Source organism: Oculina patagonica, chromosome 5 (genome assembly GCF_052425735.1).
Source record: "Oculina patagonica isolate OP01 chromosome 5, crgOcupat, whole genome shotgun sequence".
NCBI classification, from domain to species: Eukaryota; Metazoa; Cnidaria; class Anthozoa; order Scleractinia; family Oculinidae; genus Oculina; species Oculina patagonica.
Window position 1 is genome coordinate 10425001 of NC_135762.1, and position 14892 is coordinate 10439892.

Below are 14892 nucleotides of genomic sequence, written 5' to 3' on the forward strand. Positions count from 1 at the left end.
ATAATTTACTGAAATAAGCGCTACTGCTTATAGGTTTTTAACTCATTTACCATAATAGTTATAAATTTTAGGTTCCTTGCCCGTTTGCAGTGCAATTCAATTATCAAAATATCAGCTACATACAAAAAAGTTTTACGTTAACTAGAAAGCGACGAAATGCAACAAAACATGTTTATCACTTACGAAACAACCAAATCAACCAAACCCTAGGAGTTAATGATCGCCTATAATACTAAGTAACAGGTGATTTTTCTCTGTAGGGGGATGATAACTGACTCCTTCCCGCTACCTAGGGAATAAAAAAAAAATGAAAATTTCTATTTAACAATAAAGTTAACAAATGGCGAAGGGCGAGGCTCCGTATCAATCAACAAAAGTCGATAAAAACCGAAAGTGAGCAATCTAAGTATTTTAGCATAGCACACAGGCCGATTTATTTAACGAAAAGTTCAGTGAAAAGTTCAGTTTGTGGTTGTGTAATTTTCCATGCGCGTGCTTAAGGACAGTCCTTTGAAAGTTAAAGGACCCTTGCGTAGCCAATCAGATTGCGAGGTTGCTTTAAATAGTCGGTCACTGGGCATGGGTTATGCTTACAACTGTTTGCTCTTTGTGCTAGTCTCACTATCAGCAGCATTACTCGTTCTACCAGCTGGATAACACGGAACGTCTCTGTCTTTTTTTTTTTTTTTTTTTTTATCCTTACCACACTTGAATCATAGAAGATAATACATGGTTGCGCGGAGATATGAAATTTATCTTCGAGTGTTCAAATCGATATCTCACGAGTGAGCGCAGCGAACGAGTGGGATATCGATTTGAACACGAGAAGATAAATTTCATACTCCAAGCAACCATGTAATATTCTGTTTATTATATAAACCTACTAATTACGATGTTTTTGACGATTTTCCGAAGATTACCGACCATTTTCCGAAGATTTTCGAAGATTTGCAAAATGTTGTCCGAAGGTCGTACGAATGTTTCCGAACATTTTCCGAACTTTTCCAAAGATATCCGAAGATTGCCGAAGATTGTCAAGGAAGATCCGAAAATGTTTCGACTTAATATCGATTTACTTTGGCTCATTCAGCATTGAAACAGGGCAAACTTGTCAGAAAATGTTTGGAAATCGATATCTTCACATGTGAAAATAACATGTTAACGTGTGAAGATATGATTTTTTCGCGCGAAAGATATATATGTTATTTGCCGGCGCGAGGTCCGTATTGGGAAAAACTGTACCCGAGGTCTTTGAGTACGGCCCGAGGCCGCAGGCCGAGGGCCGTGCTCAAGACCGAGGGTACAGTTTTTCCCAATACGGACCGACCTAGGCCGGTAAATAACGTTTTTATTTTTTTCCTACTTAAGTTTGTTTGGATTTAAGAAACCGCGAAAAAATCTTTCACAAAATCTTTGTTTGTATACGCGCGGATTTGATTTCAATGTCGAGTCCGACTTGATCGACAAGCAAGAGTCAAGCATTAAGCAAGACAAACATTAATTCCGAATAAAATAGCTTCGCTTAAAATGAACCGTACTCAAGAAATGTTCAGCTTAATTTACACTGCAGAAAATCAAGAAAAGCAAATGAAGTCATACTAAAATATAGCACAAATATGCCACAAAACCTAACACTTTTAAATCGATTTCGGCTTCCCGAACAATTCCCTATAAGCTTAAATGTTTTGAAAAGTCTTGATAGAAGCTTTGCAACTTTGCTAAGCCTATTTTTCTGATTCAAAAATACTCTTTGACCGAAAAGCCACCGTGTAATTTTCTTTTTATTATATAGACAAAAATAATGCATGAAGTAAAAGTTAAAACATTTTTTATTAATCAAATGGTTAAACACGAGCGACGGCTAATAATAACAATTGAGCATATTGCCAAACTGAATGGCAAAATTTCGCGAACGGAAGCTTTCAGAAGATGTATCACGTAAAATAATTAAAAAAAAAACAGTCTGTTTATTAGCTTTCATCAATGTCACTGAAAATGAATAATTCCGGCGCCGTTTTGAAATCTGTTTCTGCACAAACTCACCGCTTTTCTGATTTCTGATTACTGTGATTACAAAGTCTTGCAGTTCGGCAGCTGGATTTTCCCTCCCTTCGTCTGACTCTCCACAAGCAAGAAGCTCTTTTAAATAATTTCAAGGCATATGAAGTTTTGTTATTTGTGTTAGCATTTTCCTGCTCCTCAGTAAAATATTTCATTTTGGCTTCAGTGATCTTCACGAATCGATCTCGATAGCTTGCCATTTCCAACTGGCGTTGGCAGCTTTGCACAAACAACCGTGCAAAGGCGGGAAATGACGTCATCGATATCCTCACTAGTGAGGATATGGAAAATACGCCACTACAGTCCCGGATGCAGTTTCGTATGAATTTTACGAGTGGTCTATTTTCCAGTAAAACACTCGCGGCTATATAATAATTCCTGGTATTTCACTGATGTTTATATAATAATATGCATTACTGTAGGTTGTTGAAAATTTACTTCACGCTGTTGGTATTTATGTTTCAGTGATTCCAACCTTATAATGGGTAATTCGTCAGATCAGAAACATTCTAAACGGGTGGAGCTTGACGCAGTCTTTTTTCTTCATTTACAGCTTAAGCAGCCAAATCGTCAAGGTACACAAATTTTTAAAGAAAACATTTCTCCACGACGAATATATCTGTTCTTAAATTTGAAAATCTCAGTAGGGTAGAGCCTATGTGTTGTATTTGATCCTGTGCAGTTTTTCCTCTGGTGCATTATTTAGATTCAAAAACCGCCAAATTGTTGATTTTAACCTCAGTTTTGTGCCTGAACATTACCACATCCCTGTCCGTAACAGACCTAGTGGTGCGTAGATGATCGCCAGGATTTCGATCAATACTCAACCAGGGCGGTTTTACCACCAGACAAACTCATAGTCACTGAAAGTCACTCAAATTAAACTGTGGTAACAGCAGATACCTCTTGTATTCAAATTTCCGCCAATATATATGAGCCACAGTTATTAATGAACTTTACAAAAAGCCGTTTAATACGTTTTAGAGTTATTGTATTATGCGGGCATTACTTTTTTCTTTCTTATCTTTCAGACGTCGCCTTTTTAAATGTCACAAGTTCAGCTGGCGACTCTTCTTCTCGTGGTGATACGTTTTTTGTCTTACAACATGAACGAAAATTGGTAACCAAACAAAGGCACAAGTAAGGCATGCGCAGGGACTGGCGAAAATTGGTGCTAAATGTAAATAAAATTACTGGATTAATTGCTGTGCTAAGCGATGGTAAAGCATAAAAAGCAAAACCTAAAATTAACTTGCACTTGTCTTTGATAAAAAGATCAGGGGAAGTCGTTTTGAGAATCAAGTAGACACAATATAAAGAATAACAGATGACAAATGCTAAAACAATCGATTTAAATATCTTCATTATGTTTTTGGTTTGATTATTTCTGTTTTGTTGGGACTTGCATCTTGTATTTCCTGGATTTGGCCTTTTGTTCAATGCGCGCATAATACGCGAATAAATTATGACAATCGTAACTAATGGCAAGACCACAAACAAGACCAAGCCGGTAGTAAAGTAGATTATGCGCGCAGAGCCACTCATCGTAAATTTACAGGACATTTGTTGACCAATCTCTCCTGCTCTGTAAAAGAAGCAAAAGGGAACACAATACCCTATCGATATCAACCATGTTGCAAACAATAAAAGTGCCCTGTGTTTTTCTGTTATCAGTGTCGCTTTCAAGGGATAGATAGTAGCGACAAATCTGTCGACAGCGATCAGCACGAGACTTAGAATGGATACCACTAACGAAACCATTCTGAAAAACACTCCAACTTTACACAAAACATTTGCCAAAGATTCTTCGAGTAGACTTCCACTTCTTGTAATGATCTCGTCAGTAAGGTACATCGGCCAGGTGGTAAAGCTAGCAAGAAAATCAGAAACCGCCATGTTGACATAGTAGTAGTTGGCGCTTGTTCTAAGGCTTGGTGTTTTGAACACTGAGAAAATCACCAGAATGTTTCCAATGAAAGCTACTGAGCTTATTATAGCCATGGCCGTTGTGAAAAATATAGAAACGGCGTACGGGCATGAAGAATCCTCACTGGAATTGATGCTAGTGAAGTTGTTCATGATTATGGCTTTTGATTACGTTTTCTCCCGCTATCTTGTTGGTCTTCTTCAACCTATGTAGCACAATGGAACAAAGAAAAACATTTATCTAGCGAAAATTATTTTGGCTATTATTACTCCGATTTTTTCTTTTCAACAAAATGAGAAAAGCATCCTTTTGTGTTTTGCTTGTGCTTGAATTTTCTTTTTGTGCTTTGACCTTTTTAGTACCAAAATAACAAAAACATAATTTCTACTCACAGATTACACATCTTTTGTGATTTAGTTCGATTTCTTGAGACTTTGGTGTTAATTATAAGGGCTACGTACTGAAAGTTGTTGATTCTGTCAGTACTCAGATGTTCACCGCCTTTTGCTAATGGATTTCCATTTTACACAAATCTATATGCAACACTGTCATTACACGGAAATGAAAAATAAATTGCTACAGTTTCAAAAGCCACCGCACGCGAAAAAAAAAGATACAATGGCAAGTTTGATAACACTTTCTTTTAATGGCCTTTCGCTTTCTTCCATTGCACAGTTGGAAACGAAGAACGCCATCATTATTTGACTCACCTTAGCTTATAAGGTGGTGACTGCTTAAAATTTGTCTTAGAGTACTTTTTTGTCATAGAAGACTATATATATGGCCAAATAGATGTAATACTTCTGAAGTCATGTACAAATTTATCTCTCTTTGAATATAACGACATCGAAGAAAACATTGAGCTAATAGCATCTTATTTTACAGCGGTGTGAAATGAAATTTAAATTTGGCATGGAATACAACAGAAAAAACTCTCATCGAGGTGTGTTTTCCTTTATCAAACATAAGCCCGAGAGCAGCTAGTAAAAATTAAGATGGTGGAGTTTCTAAAACAGCACGTTTTCAAAGGCTTTTTTTTTCTTATTTGGCGGGCTTTTTTTTTTATCTTATTTAGCATTATTTTTTGTCCATCAATTAGTGAAGTGGTATTTATTGACTGGTGAAATAAAAAGGTTAGTTTTGGCGGCTAGGCTGTGCTAACAGCTATGAAGTTGTCTCATTCACCTGAATCCAATATTTTTTATCTTCATAAGTATACCTTCAGTTGTAAATGATATTTTAAATTCCCTTATGAATAATCGTTGGATTCCATTTATTAGCTTTCAATAAACAGTTTTGTTGACACACATGGTTTTTACCTTAAAGGAGAAGTTCACTCCAGAATGGCCATCTATTTTCTTTACGCCATTAAAAAGTTTACACAAAGATATGTTATTCACCAAAATTTTCGCCTCCAACGTTCGCTTTAACCCTACAAAATCTTTCCCAAAACATGACAACTGAACGCCGCCATCTTGGAGCTGGTAATGTATGCGTGACGTCAAAGAGCTCAGCCTGAAGTTTGGCGGGAAAATTTAATAGTCGTTAGTCGCCCTTTTAATGTAATGCAAGTTATTGTAGCGTAAGAGTAATGTTAGTAACTGTTTTGTAAGTGATGTAAGTCATCGAATTGTCAGTAGTACTTTCTGTGTTCTGCGATAAAAAAAAATGAGAGATCCCAGTAATAGCACTCAACAGTTGCCCAGGACCTACAACGGCACGATACTTGATAATCAAAACTGATGTCAGTGGAGTTGTTTCATAATGATGGTTCTTGTTAAAGTTCAGTCCTGCCATCTTCTTGGCCATCTTTAACTTGAAATTAATAGCACAACAAGAAAATGCTTTCTCGATTAATCTTCTTTTGGCTATTTCGCTCTGAAGTTTTTCTCTTTTTTGCGAGAATAATTCTGAGAAAATCAAGGTGGCAAAAACTTCCATTTGTGTTTTCCCTGTGCTTCAATTTTGTTTTAACCCTCGGACGTACAGGGGGGGGGGGGGGGGGGGGTGGATGCCACACCCCATAAGGTTTTTTTCCAAATTTTGAAAAAAAAAAACGATTTACTCTACAATGCTAAAACTTTCGGTAGCTGCTCATTCATCCTTTGCGGAAATTTTGATATGTCAACCATGTGTCCATGGTATTTGACGTTGCCATGGCAACGTCATAAATACAAGCAGGTCTTGCCAAAAATCGTCATTTTTACCATTTTTCTTCATTTTTTCCAGTTTTTTTTTTAAACAGAAGTGCAAGTTGTGTTTATTTTTACATTATGTAAGCATTCTGGCTTGATTTTGCATCAATTTCCGTTATTTTCTGACTTTCTAAGAAAATGTTAAAATCCAAGATGGCGGATCCAAGATGGCGGCTATTATGTGATCTTGTAGAGTAAGCTAAGGGCTTTCTTCTCAGTTCAAAATAATTTCGCTACGCCTTAATATAACGAAAACGATGGTGGTGGTGTGAGTTTGCTTGTACGTCCGAGGGTTAATGCTTTAACACTACTGTCATAACCAATAAATCAAAACAACAATTCTATCACTCATGTCACACCTCTCTTCTGTTCCGAGAATTTGGTGTCATTACTCCCGTTACTGGTTTGCTTGATTAATGTAGTAATGTTGTAAGTGCTCAAAAGCCACCCACTTTTGGCTAATGTATGTGTTTTCCTCAACTTATTAATTAAGTTACAACATTGTCATTTGTAAAAATTAAGGTTGGTCAGAGAAATAAGTATACTTGTTTTGATTCCTTACATAACTAAATTCGAAAAGAGGGAAAATAACTGGATCACCTTAAAAAAAGGCTATGAACAATAGCATTTAAAGTTCGAGCTGACTTCACCTGTGTTATGATACATAGGATTTTATTGTATTTATTAAGAAAAGATGACTTAATTATATTTTAACATAAAGTTCCTGAACATTATCACACTTCCGTCCGTAACAGACCCGGTGGTAGGTACTACAGTGGCGGATCCAGACCTTCAGGTAGGTGGGGGGGGGGGGGGGGCCCGATCATCCACACCCTGGAATGAGAGGGGGGGCCCGCTCAAAAATATTTTGTCTCGGGCCTTAGTTTTACCGAAAAATAAGGTGGGGGTCCTGGATTCCCGGGCTCATTCCCTAGATCCACCACTGTACTAGATGATCATTTCACAATGGCCTTTCAATTTTCCCACACAAACTATTATGATAGACAAAATCACCGAGTTTTAAACCGTGGCAACAGAAAATGCCTCTGTACGGTTAAATTGTTGGAAAATTTCCGCCAATATATGAGCCGCAATTATTCTCTAGGGAATTTCAAAAAGAATCGTTTGACTTCTTTGATAAGTTGTGAATAAGGGGGACATTATTTTTTTTCCCTAGTTTAAGATGACGTCTTTTTGAATGTCACAAGTTCTTCTGGCGACTCTTCTCGAGATGATACTTTTTTGGTCTTACAGCGTGAACGAAATTTGGAAAACGAACAATGGCATAAGTAAGGCATGCGCAAGACCTGGCGAAAATTGGTGCTAAATGCAAATAAAATTACTGGATTAATTGCTGTGCTTAGCGATGGCAAAACAAAATTAGCAAAACCTAAAATCAACTTGCAGTTGTCTTTGATAAAAAGATCAGGGGATGTGATTTGGAGAATCAAGTAGACGCAATAAAAAGAATAGGAGATGAAAAACGCTAAAACAATCGATTTGAATATCTTCATGATGTTTTTGTTTTGATTATTTCTGTTTTGTTGAGACCTGCATTTTGTATTGAACTCTGGTTTTGGCCTTTTGCTCAATGCACGCATAATACTGGAATAAGTTATAATAATCGTAAGCAATGGCATGACCACGAACAAGACTAAACCGGTAATATAGTAGATCATGCGCGCAGCGCTATTCCAGCCAAATTTACAGTATTTTTCGTGACCAACCTCTTTAACTCGAAAATAGTAGAACATAGGAATGCAGTACACGTTCGATATTAACCATGTTCCAAACAATAAAGTAGCCCTAAGTTTCTGTGTAATCAGCGTCACTTTCAGGGGAAATACAGTAGCGATGAATCTGTCGACAGCGATCAGCACCAGGCTTAGAATGGATACTATAGACGATACCATTCTGAAAAAAACTCCCACTTTACACAAAACAGTCGCAAGAAAACCTTCGAGTAGACTTCCACTACTTGTAATGATTTCGGCGGTAAGGTACAACGGCCAGGTGGTAAAACTAACAATAAAATCAGAAACCGCCATGTTGATATAGTAGTAGTTGGTGCTCGTTCTTAGGCTTGGTGTTTTGAACACTACAAAAATAACCAAAAAGTTTCCAATGAAAGCTGCTGAGCTGATTATAGCCATAACCGTTGTGAAGAATATAGAAACGGCGTACGGGCATGAAGAGTCGCCATTAGAACTGATGTGAGTGGAATTGTTCATGATGATGACTCTTGTTAATGTTCTGTCCTCTTATCGTGTTGGTCTTCCTCAACCTATATAGCACAATGGAACAGTAAAATTCTATTTTGCTAAAATTTATCTGGCTATTTTCCTCGCAAGTGTTTCTTGATGACAATAACTCCAAGAAACTCATCCGAAACTCAAGAGCGCATTGATGCCCTTTGTTTTTAATCTGTGCTTCTATTTTGCTTTGTGCATTCACCCTTTCAGTACCAACGTCTGTTGTGCGGCATCATCAATTAAAACAGTGACTGTGCGCCTTAAAAATAAGTTGCTTTACTCTCGTTACACGCTATGATGAATATACTGATACTGTCAGTAAACAGATGTTCACCACTTTTCGCTAATGGGTTTCTATTTCCCAAAGCTTATTCTGTATGCAAAACTCTCATTGCACGGAAATGAAAAATATATAACTTCAATTACACAAGCTACCACAAGCGAATAAGTGACTTATTTAGACAAATTAAGACACCTGTTTTTAATGCTCTTTGGCTTTTTTGCATAGTACAGTTAACAAAGAACACTCCTTTATTATTTGACTTAGATTTTAACACATTGGGAACACATTTTTGGTGACTCTAAGTTATATTCTGGTTCTTTGAATTCAAAGAAAACCATTAATATTGCGAAATAAATCAACGCTTTTCGAGTAATAAACAAAGTTAGTGGTGTGTTTTACAGTCTGAATATAACATTATGATAGCATTTTCACACGTGATGTAAAAACAAAATTTAACTTGCCTCCGAGGCTTGCAGGAGTAAAAAGAAGTAGTCGAAGCTCTCTTAACGGACCCTCTCGCAAGCGGACAGCTCTACTTACGGCCGCCTTGTTTGAAACCCCGTTTTAACTCCCATACAAACATTTATTTCTACATTCTCGTAAGCGGACATTCCCGTAAGCGGCCGCGGACACTTAAAGAGATTACGACTTAGACTTTTTCGTTGTTTTTAAGCTTCTTTAAGTGGACACCCCACAGAAAATGCTATTATCATCCTCTGCATCTTGTGTTTATCAATCAACTTCACATCTCCGTTCGTCACAATGACTGTAAAGTAATTACAGTACCATATTTTAGTGCTTGTTTTGTCGTCATCCACGTCCGTCCGGTTATTGTCAGCAGGTCAAGCTCCCTTAAGCGGCCGTTTATCCCCTATACCTCTAGTGGCCGCTTACGAAAACCATTCTCGTAAGCGGTCAGCTCCAGTTACGGACACTTTTTTTCTTGTCCCAAAGGTGTCCGCTTACGAGAGCTTCGACTGTATATCTCATTAAGGAGTTTCCAGTTATCGCCCAAAGCCCTAGTGTCGGCCAGTGAGCAATTAGTTTGGTTAAGTTTGTAAAACGTTGTTTTCAAGACCTTTTCTACTTTTAGCGGGCTTTTCATTTCCGGTTTTTGACGACATTCGAACTGCCCATCGAATAAATGAAGCACTTTAATTGACTGATGCATTACAAGTCTACTTTTGGCTACGATAGGTCAACATTTACTTGGTTGTCTCATCGACCTGAATACGCTTATCTTTCCTGAAAACTATACCAGCTGTATACCTTATGTTGTAATATTTTAAATTCCCTTATGAATGATTATGGCATTCTAGGGAGAGCCCCTGTTACAACATTCATGTAACACTAATTTATTTATGTTTTCTCCCCTTCATCCCATTAACACATGACTCAATGCTGCATATCCTGAAGCTAGTTTGCTGGGCCCAAATACCTTAATGGAACACAACACACCAATGTTGGAGTTTAATGGCTATGAACAAAGGCCCATAGCCGCTTTAATAAAATAATTGTTTTGAAATCATTATCGATTCACATGGAACAATAGCAAAATTTTTCCTGGCCCAGTAAAGGTGAGGGCACTCAAAAACGAAGCTGCATAACAACAATCCAAAGCACCACTGAGAAGACAAAATGAGGGGAATGTCGGGTGGGAAAAAACACTCTTCACCCAGCAAGTCAAAGAATAGAATGACGCGCGCGAAAGCAATCGACTGTGTAATAGTAACGCATGCCCCCATCGGGGGTATCCTTTGATTTAGTGCCATGACTCCTCAGCATATGCCCGGATAATGTCACGCAACTCGTAACGCAACAGAATAATTTACATAAAAATGGAAAGGGAAAAACATAAAAATCCTATTCGCAAGCAAATATTCCATTTATTATAGATAATAATGCATGGCTGAATTGCAAACCTTTAGCTTTAGCTACACTAGTGATTGAAGAAATTGTTTCTTATATTTTTTCTTTAAGGTGATTTGACGCTTTTTATATCTGCTGGAAGGGTGTTCCATGTTTGTTGTCCCTTATATATTACGGTATATTTTTTATAATTTGGTTGTCAGGTGGATAGTCTACACGAATTTTTGACTTTTGAAGTTTTGAATTTTTTGATCTCGTGTTATGTCAATGAAACCGGTTAAATGTATGGCATTTTCTTAAAGAATTTAATGCTATTGCTTCTTTATTTTATTTCATCTATTAGTAAGATGGATAATTTTTTGAATAAATGGCCTGTGTGATCTCTGTAACTCGAAAATGTCATAATTCTAATTATTTTCTTTTATGAACGGAGAAACAGTTTAAAGCTGCCTAAATCAAACGGCTATGAATTTTGTTTTGTTAAAGGTGTGAACAGGACTTTAATTTTTGACATAATCACATTCAACTCATCATGTTTTTTAATGTCTCTAGTTCTGGCAGGGTTTCCTCTCCTTGACGAGGTGACGTGTTTTGTGTTTTACAACATGGACGAAATTTGCAAAACGAAAAAGCACAAAGCTCAGACAGAGCTTGACGAAAATTAGTGCTAAACGAAAATAGAATGACCGGATTGGTTGCTGTGCTTAGCAGTGGTACCACATAATGAGCAAAACCCAAAATCCACTTGCATCGGTCTTTTACAAAAAGTTCAGGAAAAGTGATTTTGAGAATCAAATAAACGCAAAACAGAGAAAACCATACGAACAACATGACGACTATTGACTTAAATATCTTCATTATGTTTTGGTTCTGCTTATATCTGTTCTGTTCGACATTGCTTCTTCTAGCATTGAATTCTGGGTTTAGTCTTTGCCTTAAAGCTCGCATAATGCGGGAGTAAAGAACGATAATTGTAATCAACGGTATGACTTCGAACAAGGCCAGACCAGTAATGTAGTAGATCATGAGCGCAAGGTCATTCCATACGAATTGGCAAAACGTTTCTTGGCCAACGTTTACCACTCTGAAGTAGTAAAACATGGGGATGCAATACCCTATCGATATCAACCATGTTCCAAACAGTAGAGCTGCCCTAAACTTTCGTGTTATCAGCGTCGCTTTCAAGGGAAATACCGTAGCGATAAATCTGTCGACAGCGATCAGCACCAGACTTAGAATGGACACAATACTCGATACCATCCTGAAAAAAACTCCCACTTTACACCCAAAAGTTGCTAGAGAACCTTGGAGTACACTTCCACTGCTTGTTATGATCTCGTCAGTAAGGTACAACGGCCAGGTGGTAAGGCAAGAAAGAAAATCAGAAACCGCCATGTTGACATAGTAGAAGTTGGTGCTTGTTCTAAGGTTTGGTGTTTTGTACACTGCAATAACCACCAAAATGTTGCCAATAAAAGCTGCTAAGCTGATTATAGCCATGGTTGTCGTGAAGAATATAGAAACGGCGTTTGGACACGAAGTGATGTTAGTGGAGCTGTTCATGACTAGTTTCCTGAAGAAAAAAAGGACAAAATATCTTAAATATATTAAGTTTGGAGTTTGGCATTTTTTTTGACATTTACTAAAATAGCCGAGCTAAACTTCTGTTCATCTAATATCTTTGTTTTAAGCAGTTGCCAGTAAGCCCGTACCATCTGAAGCAATTGCGCGAGCGTGCATCCATAATTTGATGGGCGTACCCCATGCTCCATAGAATGGCAGGTGCAAATGGTATTGACACTAAGAAGATTTTCTTCACTCGCTCTACGCAGAAAATTCCTTGTTAATTTCCAAACTGCATGTAGAACGATAGTTAAGGTCGTGCAAACTTCACAAACTTCACATGGATAAGCTAGTTCCAGAAAAAAAGAAAACGGAGCAGGTCATTTTTTTTTATTTACTGGAGGTTCAAATGCAACAAACAGTCGCAGACAGGCATTTAGCGAAAACCTTCTCGATCCAGATCCCGATCGCAACTCGAGTAGCTCTGGTTGCTCTCGACTACGCCTTAAGGAACTCTTGCGCTTTTCTCTAATCTCATGCGTGCATATCCCGACATCAAAACTCAACGAAGTTTGAAAAATTCTTAAGTACATCTTGCGTCCGGCACACTGCTGAAAATTGATGGCGCAAGTGACGTTGATTAAAAAGTCATGCTCCGTGGCGAATGGTGCATTGAGGAAATGCGGTGGCTTAATTGCCAATACGAAATCATACATCGGAATATTATAAGGTTATTATAATCGAGTCTGTATTGAGAGGGATGTGAAGATCGCGAGCCTAACTTGAGTTATTAACACTACAGCATAATTCACACACAAGTAACCGTCCTAAAAATCAATTACTACTTTTTAGTTGAGCTAACATCACAACAGTATAACGCAGATGAAAACAAAGGTGAAATATAAAAAAATGCAAATAGATACTGAATTTTGTTTCTCTTTAATTTTGTTTTGTTGATGTTGTTGTTTTTGTTGATAGATGTAAACAGGCTATATTTCACTTAACAACAATTCTGTGAGCTGCGATTAGCGGTGAAAAAGAACACCCTCGGATGCTATTTAGACTCGAGATAATTTGTTATTGTTATTCAAATCATTGCTGTTTTGTCTCAGCGAAAATTCAAAATAATTATATTTAATACATTAGTTGAAATTAAAACACTATGTTGTTTCGGAGATAGGTCAATAACATGTTTAGACCCCGCAAAAAGGACATTCATTTGAACGTTTAAACATCAACTGAACTATTTCCAAGGACAAAGCGAAGCTATTATCGATTTCTTTCAATATTGTATAGAAAGTAAACAAATACAGTATTTAATATTTCTAAAATGATCGTCGTGTTCCATATTCATTTTGTAGCCATCCTCTATATATCTGTAGCTAGTTGCGGCATGTTAGAAAAGCTAATGAATACCACAAAGCGGTTTTTTTCTTACCTCGTTGAGACTTAAAAGTTGGTTTAAATTTGCGCCTTTGAAACTCTTTCCTGCTAATGCCTCCTATTGTTTATTCAGGTTGTTTGGTGGACAATGGGATAACTTGCGTTCACTAAAAGTGCAAAAAATAATACGTTGATCAGGATAATTATGGGCCGCCACTAATTTTGATGGATTTTATACCAAGCTTGTGAGGATTTTAACTAAATTAAATATTATAAAATGAGTGAATGCATGAATTTTGTATGCCGTTGCTGCTAACTGGGTGACCCTGATTAAATATTTTTTGCATCTATACAAACCACAATATTGCACGGACTCGACGACTTCGTGTCAGAATTTTGTATGGACTGTACTGTTTACGGCTGACTTCTGTTCGTTGTTAATACTTTGTTAATTTTCTCTCATAAAGTAATATTTCTTGATGTTCTATCGAGACCGCATTAAAATGGCAATAATAAGCGACGTTGTTAAATTTGCGTGGAATAAATATTAGCATAAGCGACTTCTTTTCATGGTAATAGTAAACACAAAATATAATCTAACACGGGCATACAAATTGCCAAAAGAAAAAGAGAAAGCTTTGCTAAAGAAATAGCTTACCTCGAATGAACCATCAATGTAGAATTCTGTCCCATGTATGTTAAACGTTAATACGATAATTTTACGCTCTGCAACTCCTCGTCAACTAGATTAACATTCAGTCGATCAATCAATCAATCAATCAATTTGACAGCTAAAGCTGTCATGTTTTTATGCCAATAAAATCTCACGAACGCTTAGCACGAATACCGTAAAATCTCCCTTGAGCCAACGAACGTTTAGCAGGTTGCATGCTAGAGGCAAAATATCCTGCAGGAAAGTTATTGTTCACTAAACTGCAGAAATGAAGGAAAGAAAAATACGTTGGTTAGGGAAGAACTGGAGAGCATATTGACGTACTTGCCAGCACGATATTTCGTAATTGAACAAAAGTGCGTCATGGTGGGTTTAAGTTATTCTGTCAGTTATTCCATCACGTTCAGCAAAAAGCCGAGTTCATGGTAATTTTTCACGTCGTTGTTCTATCTTCAAATTGGGTACCACATAGCGACAAAAAGGTATTTTTTTTCTTTTCAATCTCTTCTGCACCACAAATTAATTTTGGGAGCGATTAAAGAAAAAACACACATTCGAAACACTCCAAAACCTTGCTCATGACCTAAACAAGGATGTCAACATTCAGTCAATCAATGTATTTGACAGTTAAAGCTTATGCCATTAAAATCCTACCAACGCTGAGCACGTACGCCGTACAAATATTA

At 37.2% G+C, this 14892-nt stretch overlaps 3 protein-coding genes across 4 annotated transcripts; all 3 read right to left on the reverse strand.

Moving 5' to 3' along the window:
- Positions 1-2972: 2972 nt before the first annotated feature.
- Positions 2973-4140, reverse strand: LOC144655573 (QRFP-like peptide receptor). Its single transcript, XM_078515824.1, has one exon. The coding sequence runs from the start codon at positions 4138-4140 to the stop codon at positions 3082-3084; it is 1059 nt and encodes a 352-aa protein (XP_078371950.1). The 3' UTR covers positions 2973-3081.
- A 3221-nt stretch (positions 4141-7361) lies between these two features.
- On the reverse strand, positions 7362-8414 carry LOC144654041 (somatostatin receptor type 4-like). Its single transcript, XM_078514156.1, has one exon. It carries the CDS (start codon positions 8412-8414, stop codon positions 7362-7364), a length of 1053 nt encoding a protein of 350 aa, XP_078370282.1.
- Positions 8415-9958: 1544 nt separating this feature from the next.
- LOC144654215 (melanopsin-like) lies at positions 9959-14671 on the reverse strand. Of its 2 annotated transcripts, none has more exons than XM_078514297.1 (3): positions 14192-14671; positions 13589-13700; positions 9959-12160 (listed from the first exon to the last, which is right to left on the reverse strand). In XM_078514297.1, exon 3 carries the CDS (start codon positions 12148-12150, stop codon positions 11110-11112), a length of 1041 nt encoding a protein of 346 aa, XP_078370423.1. In that variant the 5' UTR covers positions 12151-12160; positions 13589-13700; positions 14192-14671; the 3' UTR covers positions 9959-11109. The 2 variants fall into 2 exon arrangements, with proteins under 2 accessions (XP_078370423.1, XP_078370424.1); XM_078514298.1 differs by lacking the exon at positions 14192-14671 and adding an exon at positions 13891-14031.
- Positions 14672-14892: the final 221 nt, after the last annotated feature.